This window comes from Dermochelys coriacea, chromosome 2 (genome assembly GCF_009764565.3).
Source record: "Dermochelys coriacea isolate rDerCor1 chromosome 2, rDerCor1.pri.v4, whole genome shotgun sequence".
Classification (NCBI taxonomy): Eukaryota; Metazoa; Chordata; order Testudines; family Dermochelyidae; genus Dermochelys; species Dermochelys coriacea.
Genome location: NC_050069.1, coordinates 132,711,284 through 132,726,630, shown reverse-complemented (window position 1 = coordinate 132,726,630; position 15,347 = coordinate 132,711,284). Strand labels below are relative to the sequence as shown.

General features: G+C 38.7%; 1 protein-coding gene across 2 annotated transcripts in view; it reads right to left on the bottom strand.

The window, feature by feature from the left end:
* Positions 1 to 2,630: 2,630 nt before the first annotated feature.
* CDH12 (cadherin 12) overlaps positions 2,631 to 15,347 on the bottom strand; it is an 867,135-nt gene continuing 854,418 nt past the window's right edge. For both annotated transcript variants that reach the window (XM_038389732.2, XM_043508440.1), the window contains 4 exons: positions 14,901 to 15,022; positions 11,157 to 11,274; positions 7,224 to 7,475; positions 2,631 to 4,087 (listed from right to left, as the gene is read on the bottom strand). In XM_038389732.2, the coding sequence (XP_038245660.1) occupies positions 3,588 to 4,087; positions 7,224 to 7,475; positions 11,157 to 11,274; positions 14,901 to 15,022 (992 nt within the window). In that variant the 3' untranslated portion in view covers positions 2,631 to 3,587. The remainder of the gene's footprint in view (positions 4,088 to 7,223; positions 7,476 to 11,156; positions 11,275 to 14,900; positions 15,023 to 15,347) is intronic.

Sequence of the window (15,347 nt, the reverse complement as noted above, 5' to 3'; positions counted from 1 at the left end):
ATAATCTGTACCAATACACACAAGTGCTGATTGCAAAAAATAGATGCTTGCAGCTGGACCCCTGTGCCAGTGTGGAGGAATCTTATTGAAGTCAGTGGGGTTCCTCAACAGCACATGGATCTTTACATGCACATGGACTATGCAAGATTGGAGCCTCTTTTTTTTTTAATAACTACTGGGTGTTTTGGATGTCCAGTTTGTGACCCCTAAATAGGGCCTGTTTTTGAGAATCCCCAAATCATCAGTCATGCTCGGATCTGTAGACCTAGACATCTATCTATATTCTTTCATGGTCCTCATCATCATGATATCCAACATCCTCATAGTAAGCAATGTATTTACCCGCATGATACTACTGAGAAGCAAGAAGTACGGAGAATTGAAGCACAGAGAGATTAAGGGCCTGATCCATTTCCCTATCCAATGGAAAGACTCCCGGGACTTTAATGAGAGCTAGATTTGACATGAAGGGCCTGATTTTCAAAGGTATTTAGGTGCCTAAAGGCACAAATAGGCAATGCATAAACAATCTTCAACAAGTGTGTGTGTATGTGAGGAGTGGGGTTTCCTATCCTAATCTGGGAGCAGCAGCTTTGGTACAGCTGTGCTTACAGTGCACCCTGCAACCACCCAGCCCATTATTTTTTTCTGTGCTTGTGACCTATTGTACCTCCGCACTCCCCGTGTGTGTGTGCATGGTTTTTAAGCACTGCCAATAGGCACCTAGCACAATCTTCAGAAGCACTTAGGTACCAAATGCCTCTGATTTCAATGGGAGTTCAGCACCAAGGCACTTCTCAAAATAACACCTGCCACCTAGCTGCATCTTCAGGCATCTAAATACTTTTGAAAATCTTGCTCTAGAAAGTCACATAAGGTCCCACAACAGGTGTGTGGTAAAGACATGAATTGAATGGAGTGCCCAAACCACACATTAACTACAACCCTATCCTTCTCCCTTGTTCCAGTATCCATGTCCAACAGTAACTTCAGCAGGCTGAGCTAAACCTGTTTGATTGCTCTTTAAATTAGGTGGCTGAAATAAAAGATTTTAATTGAGATTGACAATTAAATTAATAAGTGCATATCAATTCATTTCAGTAACAAAATCTTGCTGGAAGTTGATTAGCTAGATGATAGGAACATCTCAATTACAAACCTCTTAAGTGTCAAAAATATGCATCAATTTTGTATTTATTTAGCATACAATAACTCTCTTGTTAAATATGTATTGTGAGCAATGACATGGCAAGGATCATATTATCTGGCTACTCACCTTTGGAGTCCAGGTTGCACTATCCAGAGTAAATGCCAGTCTGCTCCAGAGCCCTAATATCCTGTTCTCCAGCCCCAGTATCCAGTGGAATTAGAACTTTTAGTGACATTCATGCTCTGTAAAGTCAGACGGTTAGAATCTGCTCTCTGTTACACTACTGTCGGGATTATTAATGAAATATATGTAAAGAAAGCGGGGTAATGTTACCGGAAACTGAATCTAGCCTTGTGACTTCAGTGGTGGGAATGGACAGTGTGGGATTCCTAATTTAACATTTTGCTATTGCAGAAGAGGAGTGATGAAATTCCTGTCTACAACAGACATGAATCATCACATATACAACACGCAGAAAGGGGTGCCTCCACAAATGTGAATTTTGGCTGGATTAAGCCTTTCTGGCAAATGCTAGCAAATCATTCACATGAAGTTTTGTTTTACAATTGCACAATTTTCATTTATGCTACAGTCCCATTACACCTCTTTAGCAGTGTAATTTACATCTACTTTAAGAGCAGTGTAAAGTGACCTTAGTGTAAACAATAACCAAGCCCTAAATTTGATTAAAATGTGTTAACTGTGCTTGACATTTACAAGTTCTTTAGATGGCAAAGGATAAGATATTGTCCTTTGGTGAATGAAAGACTGTGATTCACTCAAGGCTCACACTCACCCTGCCAATGCCATAAACCTCAAGTGCAGCACAAGCAGATTATGGAGCACTGTAGAAGCCTGAGAGAGAAAAAATAATTGTATATTCACTTTGGGCCATAAACTGCTGCTTCTAAAAAAAAAAGTACCATACTTTAGCTCAGCAGACAATTCAACATTAATATGAATACTGATGTGGCATCATCCAGGCCAATCAGTATCAAAATGGTCAATACTTACATGGATTGATTGGTTGGTTGGTTTTTGAAAGTGTAAGAAAAAATGCAATAAAAAAATCAGATGAAAAAAATGTCAAAAACGTAATGCAAGGAAATGCCAGCTAGAGCTTCCAGTTTCTTGAGCTTTGTTTATATCAGAATAAATCTTCAGTGGAATGATGCCTGGGTACCACATGATTTGAAATGATATCCACACTTCTAAGTATATGAGTATGTTTAAATAACATTTTACATGTATAATTTAATCTGACGCTGAATATTTTCTTGAAGACTACTGTAGGCTTAATTTTCAGAGTGCTCTAAGACATTTGAAACATCTGACACCATAGTGGCACTGATACCAAAGTATGACATATCCTGAATTTTAGAGTATGACCAGTTATGCAGGTTCCAGCAGGAGTTTAACATATATGTCCTCTCTGTCATGTATGTCTACAATATTGACAGAATGACAAACTAATTTCAAAGAAAAGCAATGTGAGGTTCTTTATATATATTTCATGATTCATACTTACAATGAAAAAAACCCAACACTGACACTAAAACATACATTAGCCCTCTAAAAAGCACCACTGATGTACCAATAACTTGTCTGTACATGATGAGTGGGAGTCAAGGGAAGTTTCCTTCCTATAAAGGAATAGATGTTTTTATAATTTTCTCATTCATCATAGAAATAGTGTAACCGATTTTTTTTAAAAATATTCCTTTGTATATGCTAAGATCAAAGTGTGGTATGTTTTTAATTTTGGGCTTTACATCTTGAAATTGAGTAATAGCACTTTTTATTCAATTTGTCAGTGAAATGCAGACAGAAGAAATGTGATATCTTGGCATACAATTATTATTATTATTCCTTAAAATAAAATAAAATAAAAATCCAAAACACTACCCTTGAGTTGTAGTCACTGGATATAGTCCAGAAAGTAATCTTGGTTTTTGTTTTAAAAGAACTAGAAGTCAGCATGTTGCTATTGCTTCTTGACATAAAGATAAAGTCCTTTATGTCCAGTTTATAGCTCAGTTCTGTAACACCATCATAGCAGAGTCTTATCACTTTAAATGATAAAAGTTTCAATAGGCACTTTAGTGGAATTAAGAAAAATCTACCACTCTTCCACCGTGATGCCAGAAAGCTAGCTTCTGTCTAAGTTGTCATATAGGTACATTGTAGCTAATAGGCCTGAACTTGTCTCAGTGTTATTCCCAAGTAACAAAAAACAACAACAAAAAAGTATATCTTGCAGGGTTTATCCTCCCTTTGCAGACCAAATGAAAACTGACAGTATGATAAATATAGTAAGTTGCTGGAAACAGGTGCTGTCTTTAAGAATCAAAGGAATCTTGTCCTATAAAGCTTGGGTTTTATTTTTAATTTGTTGTTGTTCTAGTTTTCTTATTCTTGCCTTTTGGGTTCCCCTCCCTTAAGTGACTTTATCAGTGTTATAATTTTCTTCCTCTCCGAACATCTCCGCCAAGACTTTAAAGCGGGGTCCCCAATCACTCAGGTAATCGTAATCCTGGTCTGCCTCTGTAGCAAGTGAATCTATAGAGCTCAGAGACTCTGCTACAGATCCATTTCCTTCATAGGCGTAGGTTGCCAGTGAATCATAAGGGGGTGCAGTGGGATCTGCATCGTTTTCATGCAGCCTTTGATTAATGAAATCTCTTATGTCTGTGTTGTCTTCCACTGGTGGTCTCTGATGTGGTAAACATAGAGTGTCTGGTTTTATATCCCTGCGTATTTTGTTATCTTCAATCACTTTTGGATTCCTCAGGGCACCAATGTCGAAAGCCTGGGTGTCTTCCTCCCCACCTCCTTCATCATCATAATGGATGACATTGTCTCTGATGTCTTCTTTAGAGGTCATCAGGGTGTCTTTTTTCTTCTGCCTTCGCAGTGCTACGTACAGCACAACAATGACTGGAACAAGGGAAGAATTGTAAATTAAGACAAGTATGGAAATACCTTGGCTGTCTGCTGATACACTAATATATCCTTCTATGATAGCTAAGGGCAATCAAAAGGATCTTTTCTTTAGAAGCCATGCTCCTGCTGCCTTTTTTTTTTTAAACAGTGCTGTAACCAGTAAGATAATATTTGTGGCTTGATGAACCTAACTCCCATCATTGCTAGCTAAGTAGTGAATAATGAATAAGCCCCAAAGGGCTTGCCTTTACTAGTAAATAGAGCCATGTAGGAATCAGATTTTTTTGTTTTGAGGGTAGTTTCACAATGTGAAAAGTTCTTCCATTCCAGAATGGCTGGAAAAACATTGAAAAATGTTAAAATTTCCTGCAAGCTGAAATTATGTGTGTGTGGGGGGGGTCATTTTGGATTGATCAAAACTTTTCATTCAGATTTTGCCTTTTTTATTTCATATTGTATTTTATAAAACACATTTTAAAATAACAAACAAAAATAATTTTGAAACAGAAAACCAATGTTCTGTATCAAAGAGGTCAAAATGTTCCGTATCACTTTTTTTTCCTCCAGTTTGGACATTAATTTTCATCAATGGTGACATATTTCAGCTATATGTTTTGCTTTTTAATCAAACCAGCATATTCTGATGGAAAAATAATTCTTAATAATATTCCTGACAATGTCAAATAGAAAATTACATTTGAACGTGACCTTGAGGAGTTACACTAACTGACATGATGCTGATAGAAACTTTGCAGTCAGGGACAAATCATGTTCAATATGGTATCAATTGGTTGGGGTTAAACCCTGGTCCTAATAATTTACCCAGGAACCAGTGACACAGTACTGAACATGACTTCTCCCTGTCGAAACTGACTGCAGGATCATGGCCAATAATATTGTGTTAATTAACATGGTTCTTCAAGGTGGTGTTCTAACTCAGTGTAACTTTCTAGTGAAAATGAACTTTAAGGGTACAGCAGGTTGACTTTTGAAATATCTGATTTTAAAATCTCTGTATCAGGTAGGTTTCTTAGATAACAATTATGGAGGAGGCTTCTAAGTTACAAGTACAACAATAAGTAGTAGGAAGTGGGTTTGAGATATAGAAGATCACCTTAGGCTACAGGGAGTACTGAAGATTGTCATTGACAAATTAATGTTCCTCGGTCAAGTGTAACATAGCACACTGTTACCACACAATGGAATACAGAGAACCATAATAGACCCAAATCCTCTACTCTGTACAAAACCAAAGTAAATGGGCTTCGGAGTTCTGGGGGAATCAGTGATGGAACTGACCCCTCAGACTCCAGAGTCATGTAGCAGCTGTTGCTATAGCCCATGCTCTTCAGTAATTTACACAGTTGCTGTGTCACATCGTAGAATCATAGACATGCAAGACTGGAGGGGACCTTGATAGGTCATCTAGTCCAGTGTTTCTCAACTTTGTTGGGCTAAGGACGCATTTGTAAAAGTTTATGACCTGTCTCAACCCAGTAAATAGTCTGAGGGTGGAGGCCGTGGGGTGGTTTTGGTCAGGACCCATGCACCACAGGGGACAGGATCTGTCAGGCACTTGCCCCTCAGTGGTAGCTCCTGCAGCTCTGTACTGTGGGGTTTGTTGGGCTTGGCTCTCCTCTCTGGGCATTCCAACCTCTAGGGTTGAAGCACCGCTCAGGTTTGGCCCATCCTTCTGACTGGGCTAAATTTTTGGGAGTGAAGTTGTTACCTGGCTCATTGGGCTGCAGTGCCACCCACTCTCTCACATTTGGCCTACCCACACTCCCATCATCAGGGCAGCCCATCGAGCCCTGTGTGACAGGAACCATTGGAGCTGCCGTGCGACCCTTTGAAACATTCTGGCAACCCAATTTGAGGTCCTGACCCCGGGGTTGAGAAACCCCGACTTGAGCAGTCCCCTGCACTGAGGCAGGACTATTAGTAGTAGTAGTATCTAGAACATTGGTTTTTAACCTGTTGTCCCCAGATCCTTGGGGGTCCACAGGCCATGTCTAAGATTTCCAAGGGGGTCCACACCTCCACTTGAAATTTTTTAGGGGTTCGCAAATGAAAAATGATTGTAAATCAGTGATCTAGACCATTCCTGACAGGTTTTTGCCTAACCTGTTCTTAAAAACCTCCAAGGAAAGAGATTCCACAATCTCCCTAGGTAATTTTTCCCAGTCCATAACTATCTTATATGCAGTGATTGAGTGTGTTCATTTGTGTATCCTTCACCAGTAGCTCTGTGTAAGGAGCACAGATCTGTTCTGAAAAGCTTTGATTCAGGGCATTTAACATCTTGAAGTGCTATTTTAGGCACAGGTTAACACCTATCAGAATCTGAGTTACCTAGTCTACTGTCTTGCACAAAGACAGGTTTCAGAGTAGCAGCCGTGTTAGTCTGTATTTGCAAAAAGAAAGCTTATGCTCAAATAAATTTGTTAGTCTCTAAGGTGCCACAAGCACTCCTTTTCTAGTCTACTGTGTAAGCAATAAAGCAGGTTTGATTACACTACTAGTGTAGTGGGGCTTTATTCTTGGGAAGATAGGCAGTAGCATGGGCTGCCAAAGACACTGTATAAGTAAGACCTCATATAAAGAGCACTTGTGCTCAAACAGCAATGTCACGCTATGGAATCCATTTCTGTACAAATGTTGTATTATTTTTCAGTGGTCCAGTCAGCCACAGTCTACATTATAACTATGTCTTCCTGTCTCATTTCTTCATTCTTCTTACTTAATCCCTGATAATAATTGAAGAAATGTCCTTACCAGGTAGCTGCTGGTGCAGACTTAGTAATTTTATATATATATGGAAATCAGTTCCTCATGAAAGGTATTTAATCAACACTGTTTCAGAGCAAAATTTGCATTTCAAATCAAACTGTAAGATATTTTTCCCCACTCCATAAGAAATATGTAGTAGTTAGCAGATTGCATGCTTTGATTCAAATTAATGGTCAGTGCTTTGGGATATTTTTCTACAAAGGTAGAAGCATAAAAGTTCTCTTTGTAAACAGCTGTACATTTTCAATGGCCTTTGTTAAACAATAAATGGAATTATGGTGACTCAAATTAATTCACAAGTAGAATCAGAGACATACTTTGTTACAGGATGACAACTAACCTAGAAGTATAACAATACACAGCAATATTGCAATCAAAGCCCCTGTGCTGAGTCCAACTGGTAGGAAGATTGCTTCAACATTGCAGGATAGAATGGTACCATCAGAATCGCATCTACAAACGTGGATAGTCATTGTATTTGTGCTGCTCTGTACAGGATAGCTGCTGTCTTCTATCACAACTGGGAGGAAATACAAGTCTTGCTGCCTACGGCTGTAGCCACTTCTCCTGGTTTCAATTCCAGCTGTGTTGTCTGCAAAACATAACAGTCCTCATAGGATTGTTTCTATGGTGTGTCACTTAACATTTAAAAGTTTGTATTTTGTTGAACAGCAGAAAGATAATCTGGCTTCCTGTATCAATGGATTATATATGCTTGTAAGTCCCTTGGTTCATTATTACTGAAGCTGTCAAATTCAAATCAGATGCAGACAAGGTTTTTTTTCAAGGCAACAACTAATCTTTGTTGTTTGTATACATTTATCCTCCTAAGCTTGACAGCTAACATTTCAAAGCAGAAATGAAAAAGAATATATATATATTATCAGGGGATTTCAATTAGCAGGGGATTTCAATCTTTCCTTTTCTTTTCTTACCATGGAGTTTGGATCAGATCCCCATTATGAATGTGTCTCACTTTTTAACCCTTTGGATTTGACAATGAGGCAGCTGGAGGAAGCACAATAGCCCCTTGACTTCTCCACCCCACTCAAAACAGACAATTAAAAAAATATTACAGGAATCAACTGAGCCCTTTATGCCATTAGTACATTTGCCACTAATCAGTGCCAAAATTGCACGGAGCTCCCAGGAGCTGAGTTTTGCCACTTCTTCCCAGCAGGAGCTGACTTACCACTGCTTTACATCAATCAAACAAACTTGAGTAGAAAGGCAATGATGTGAAGATTAAAAGGATTAAGTAGAGGCGAAAGGAAAAGCATGATTGGAAAGCAATTTACTACCAGGTCTGATTGGGGATAGCCTGCAGTGCTCATTCCCCTTTCCATCTCTCCCATGTGAATTACTGTCTAGTTCAGATCATTTGCTGCAACATTACAAGAGTTCACTTACTGGATGTTTTTTCCCTTCCCCCTTTGAATCCTGCCACTGAATATAAAGATTAAGAGCCACATCCAGCTCTCAGATACCTATGTTCAACAATCATTAAAGCTGATAGGAGTTGAGTGCAAGTATCTCTAGACCAGATTTCTTAAGCACCTAGATACTATTCTGATTAAAGCTGGTTGAACATTTTCCAACTGAACATCTTTCTGTCAGACAATGGTGTTTCATTGAAACTGAAACTTCCCACAGGAATGTGTCAGTTTGGACAACATTTTGTCATGGGGCAGTGTGGGGCATGAGCTTTTTTGATAAGGTTTAAAAATTCCATTTTTGACCAGAACATTTTAATTTCTTTAGTATCAACATGACAATCCATTAAGAAAATAATTTTATGTTGTATAGTAATGTCAAAATTGAGAGAAAAAAAAATAGTCCCAAAATACTTTCCGCTCCCCTCAAAAAAAAATCTTCATGGGTAATTTTTGAAGATTTTTTTTTCTAAATCAGATTGAAGACAAAGAATATAAAAATTCTGAAATTTACCACAAAACAGAAACTCTGGTTCCCACACAGATCTAATTCTGATTAGATGCCTTACAGCTGGTCTGCACTTAAAAATGCCACAGCTGCACCACTGCAGTTGAGCTGCTATAGCACTTCACTGTAGAAATTACATACCCTGATGGGAGGGATTCTCTGTCAGTGTAGGTAATCCACCTCCAATAGGTGATAGCTAGGTCAACGGAAGAATTCTTACATTGACCTAGTGCTGTCTACAAGGGGACTTAAGTTGGTTCAACTATGTTGCTCAGAGGGTGTGGATTTTTCACACCCCCGACTAACGTTGTTAAACCAAACCATTTTTTTAATTGCAGACCAGGCCTTGTAAGAACAATAACAGACAGGTAGAATTTAGTCCTAAATTCAAATACCAATAGTTATGGGAAATTAACATTAAAATGGGCCTAAAAAGGCTCTTTGGATGCATATGTATGCCTCTGGCACAGTATTGACTATTCTAGTAACTTTTATTTTACTGTGAGTCCTGCAGTGCTTAGTGGTTTTTTTTTTCCCTTTCTTTTAAACCCAAACTCCTGGAATCAGGAGAATCCCAGCTTTCATTTAAAAATGTTTTAAAACCTCAGAGTTGCAGAGAGAAGCTTAAAAACATGAAGACAGGTTTCAGAGTAGCAACCGTGTTAGTCTGTATTCGCAAAAAGAAAAGGAGGACTTGTGGCACCTTAGAGACTAACAAATTTATTTGAGCATAAGCTTTCGTGAGCTACAGCTCACTTCATCAGATGCATTGAGTGGAAAATACAGTGGGGAGAAAATCCCCACTGTATTTTCCACTGAATGCATCCGATGAAGTAGCTCACGAAAGCTTATGCTCAAATAAAATCCCTACTGTATTTTCCACTAAATGCATCTGATGAAGTGAGCTGTAGCTCATGAAAGCTTATGCTCAAATAAATGCGTTAGTCTCTAAGGTACCACAAGTCCTCCTTTTCTTTTTAAAAACATGAAGTCACTTAAAATATTGTTTTTTGTTTCTTTTAATGTCTCATGATTTTATGCCATTTGTGATTCTTGGGAGCCTTAATTCATAAGGTTTGAATGGTTGGGGCTGGCAAAATTGCTGCCATTGCAGTTGCTAGGAGCAGTACACTTCTTTAAGAGCAGAATCTGGTAGACTACTTTGGTGTGGTTTTCCCTCAGCCTCTGGTCCCACTAATTTCTTCCCCTTGCCCCTTCCCTTCTGTGCCTTCCTTCTTCATGTCACGGCTGAACTTGAGGTAGAACTGGATGCAGTTTTTTTTCATGACAAAGTGCTGATTTCTTGAAAGCAAAGCTTCTTGTGAGAATGTAACAGTATTAATGAAAAAGGTTTCTCAAACCCAGGATGGAATTTCTGGAGAGAGAGAGAGAGAGCCATCCCAGAACAGCCAATAGCCCAGTGGTAAAGGCACTCACCTGGGATGTGAGACACACTGATTCAGGCTATTTTGGGGTATTTTCCTCTTATGGAAAAAAATTGAAAGGTCTCAGTTTTGTCATGATGTACAATGGGAAAAATTCTGACACCTTGAAAAAATTTTCAGGGCAGTAAATTAGAGCTGGTAAATAGAATAAATTAACTTGAGGTATTCCTCCTACATTCTACTTCACATCATTCCTTCAACCCCCTACCTTCTTATTTCTGGGCTTCTCTCACTCTATCATCAGCTTCTTATTTTTGACCTTCTATCACCAGAAAGGACTCATTGGCTGACTATGTAGGGGAAACAGTGAACATGATTGTGAAACAAGTGCTATCAAATGCACTAAGTAAATGAAATGAAAAAAAGAAGAAATGTGAAAATCTTTGTGTAAAACTTTACTGTGATTGAGTCATTAATCATAATGCACGCACAAAAATGGGCTATTGCATGTAAACGCTGATGCTGTGTAGTTCTCTTTGGCTTTGACAACAAAATACAAACCCTGATACAGATTAGTTGGCCCTTTTTTGATTCATTCATTGCTCATGAACAATTAAAGCAATAGATTATGTAAATATATAACTGTCAGGGATTATTTACATACTGTATTACATTTAAGTATTCAGTAATATTAAAATATTCCATTTACAAAATATGTAAATTATTTACACAGATTAACAAATTTTAAGGCCCAAAGGGACCACTAGATCATCTAGACTGACCTCCTGTATACCACAGATCCTTACATTTCACCCAGTCACCTCATTAGCCAAATATGAGCTACTGAGCTCAAAGTTTATCTTCTGGGAAAGCACCCAGTCTTGATCTGAAGTTATCAAGAGCTGATTATCCACCACTTCCCTTGGTAATATGAGTAAACAACTTACTCCTGTAGTCTTGGACTGTGAAATTTGGTTTGGTGGACGCCTCAGGTGACAGTCTAAAGGAAAACCTTTGCCCAGCAGGGGACAAATCTTTGTCCGCAGCACTGACAGTCTGAATTACCTGAAACGAGATTGAAATTGAATTTGAGGTCAGTTCACGCTTTTAAAAGAAACAGCTTTGCAAGAACCTTAATGTAGTCATCAAATGAAACAACAGAAATGGACATTTAAGCAATAAGACATGACAGAGTCTATTTCCTGCTCGAATAAAGTGCCATTCCTCTGTGTTGTAAGGTAAGAGGATAAAGGCAGAATCCCACATTCTCTTGTAAAAAGTAAAGGAGTACTTGTGGCACCTTAGATACTAACAAATTTATTTGAGCATAAGCTTTCATGAGCTACAGCTCACTTCATCGGATGAAAGCTTATGCTCAAATAAATTTGTTAGTCTCTAAGGTGCCACAAGTACTCCTTTTCTTTTTGCGAATATAGAGTAACACGGCTGCTACTCTGAAACCTGACATTCTCTTGTGTAGTGGTGTATCCAAGCAAGTCACACTGTGAACTGTCTGAATGAGATTATAAAATCATCCCATGAAAATGATAATGGAAACAAATAAATATTTTGTAACTTGTACCTAAAAAGCATAGTGATGGGCACAGGAGAGATATAGATATTCTCTTGCCAAGTAGTAATACCATATTATATAGTTCACATTAAGGAAAAAAACCATGTGATAATTAGGATGAAATAAATAAGAATTTAAAAATAGAGACAGGTTTAAATCAAAACTCCAGATCTAAATGCCTTTCACAAACTCTGGAACTTTGGCTCCCCATAGGCTCTTGCTATAATTGGTTTAGAGGGAATGGCCAAGAGTCTGTCTTAGAAGACCTCTTTTATATACAAATGGAGAAAGGAAAGCACCAGAGCATAAGTGCAGAGAGAAAGCCAGAGATGCAATAGTTTGGGAGTATGTGTGGGACTCTGACTTTATCTACACGTACATCTTGCACTGGTTGTTTTTAAAGCTGATTTAGTAAAACTGGTACAAACCCCTTTGTGGATGCTCTTAAGTCAGTTTGCACCAGCTTGATTGATTACCAACTTAATACCAAACTTATATAAAATGCTTTTTATCAGCAGCTTTCGTAGCTCTTTACAAAGGAGGTTAGTACCATGTCCCCATTTTATACATGGGGAAATTGAGGCACAGACAGGTGACATGACCTGCCCAAGGTCACAAAGCAGGCCAGTGGAAAGAGCTGAGACTAGAACCTAGGTCTCCTGAGTCCCTGGTCCAGTGCTCTATCCACTAAGCTCCATAAAAGCATCCTGTAAACTGATATATGTATGCCTTTATAGGGGATTCCATTGGTTTTAAAAAAGAAAACTCTTTAATGAAACAACTACAATTTTCATGTGTAGACACTGTCTTAATATTGGGACCTTTTCAAGCTTTGCAATGCTCACCTGAACCAAAATTTGTAAGATTTTCCCATCACTAGTATCAGTGATTAGATAACACACTGATAGATGCTTTATAAATATCCTATATTACATTATACCGGTAAAATAAGAAGGTAAATACATAAGACAGATTAGTAGACAGAGGTACATGCAGACCATAGATGCACACTGTTTACTACAGCACCTCACTGAAACTGGTTGATACACAATACTCTTTTAGTGGTAACTTTTGAACCCTCCCAGCTTTCCTCCCAAAATAAAAACAAATGGGCTGGCACTGAGGTTGAGATGAAGTACAACAACTGAAAAACTGCCACCACCTAAATATAGATGTGGGTTAACTCCCTGCCTTCTCACTGGAGCCAACAATTTTTTTGTCAATCAATTTTTATATATTCATGTGTTTTGAAATTGCCGACAAAACTGTCACTTAAAAAATGAGTATGATGGTTACATAGACAAGTGTGTTTTGCTTTTTGTTAGTCACTGATTATAGATTATAGGCAAGATCATTCTAATTCTATAGCTGATAACCAGTGTTCCCTCTGATTTTTTCCACCCATGTGCGGAATTAATTTTGTTATGTGCACCAGTATGGAGGTAATGTGCAGATGTGCACCACCAGTAGAAACAAAACACCTAGATGCAATATATATTTTTTAAAAGTTAACATAGGGATAATTACTCCAGTCAGGACAGGTTAGGCATTTTTGACCTCACTACTCAAAGAATTAAATTTAAGCATAAGAGAGAAATGAAAATTATGAAATGCGTAGACCAGCCAAAAAAATAAAATAGCACTTTGAAAGAATAAAATTACAGAGACTACATGACAGGCTTCCGAGTAGCAGCCGTGTTAGTCTGTATCTGTAAAAAGAAAAGGAGGACTTGTGGCACCTTAGAGACTAACAAATTTATTTGAGCATAAGCTTTCATGAGCTACAGCTATATGTGCATTGCAGGAAGTATCAAGAAATAACAACAAGAATAATACAAGTATGTGTTGGGAGGTGAGTGTGAAAGTGTGTGTGTGAGAGAGAGACAGAGACACACACACACACACATACCTCTCTCCCCTCCACAGCCCCCAGGCTGGGGGAGAGGAGTCTCTCCCCGGCCGCCACAGCCCCAGGACTGGGGTCGGGGGAGAGAGGTGTCTCTCCTGTCCCAGCCACAGGCCTGGGGAGAGTGCTGTGTCTCCCATCCCTGTCGCAGTCCCGGCTAGAACTGGGGCTGCAGGAGAGAGGCGTCTCTCCCTCCCCCTAGGCCAGCATGCCCCAAGCTCATCCAAACCCCCATCACCTCACTCCACTGCCCCCACTCTCCACATTCTTCATGCTCACCTGTGTGTGTGCTGCACAGCTGGTTTGCAGCCCTTGATGGGCTCATGTGCAGTCACAAAGGCACACACCTTAGAGAGAATACAGCTGATAACTGAAGTAATCAAACAGTTAAAGCTGCAAGCCCTGTTTCCTTGAGGCAAAATTTTGATACAGTACAAAAGATGTTATGGCCTAGGGCTTTGCAGACCTTTGACCATTCAGCACTTAAACAGGATCACATACCAAAGAATTGTGGACCAAATTCTGATGCTTCAGTCAGTTGAGAAACATCTTACCCTGCGTATTCTACTATTGACTTAAATGGATCACTTGTGGAGTAAGGTGCTGTTCAGCAGCGTGAGGGTATCACAATCAGATCCTGAGTGTAATGTATATATTGTAGCCTGCTGATTTGGGGTGAAAATATCTCCGCTTTGTTGAGACTTCTTCCCAGGGAAGGAACATATGGATAAAGACACCTGACCAAGTATCATCTAATTGTTTCCTTGAGACCACCCCCTCTGTTTTATCCACCTGTTGTCTATAGTCTTATGCTTAACCCTAAGCTCCTTGGTATAGTAATTGTCTCTGTTATATCCTTGTACAGTGCCTACAATGGGGCACTGGTCCCTAGGTGCTACCATACAAAAAATAAATAGTACCAGTAACAGAAAATGTGGTGGGCAACATTAAGAATTTTCAAAGGCCATTGTTTGTTTTCATTAGGAACACATAGCTAATTTTCTAAGGATTACAAGCTGATACTATCAACGCTTTCTAGGGGATTTGGATGCTGAATCTTTGGTGCTCAAATCCCTTATGCAGCTTTGAAAACTCTCACCCACAATTTTTTATTTTTAAGTGTGTCCCATGAACAATACATTTTGTTTTTCGAAACTGGCTTTTACTTTTACATAATAATAATGTTAAAAGGAAACCAAAATATCAAAATACCTGTCCTGGTTTTGCGTTTTCACATACAGATGTCTCATATGGCACTGAAATTTCTGGAGGAAATTCGTTGACATCTAAGACATTTATTACAACATTGACCTTACTGGTTAGTAATGGATTACCTATTAAAAAAATGAACAGGAAAAATTAGGAAATACTATTTCTGTATGTCCCCCACAACAATGCTCATTATCTTCCAGATACATAGCTTTTACACTCGTGCAACTCCTTGACTTCAATGGACTTAGTTTTCATTCTCACCAGTGTGAGTTCAGACTCGATTCAAGGGCTTTATTGTTTTGGGCCAGATCCTGATTACCTTACTTACACTGAGTAGTATCTTCCTATTTATGGAGTAAGGTAACTACTCAATATAAGTAAGGGTATCTGAAATTGACCCTTCAGATGGAAATTATAGATGCATACTTTTCTTAGATCACTTTAAAA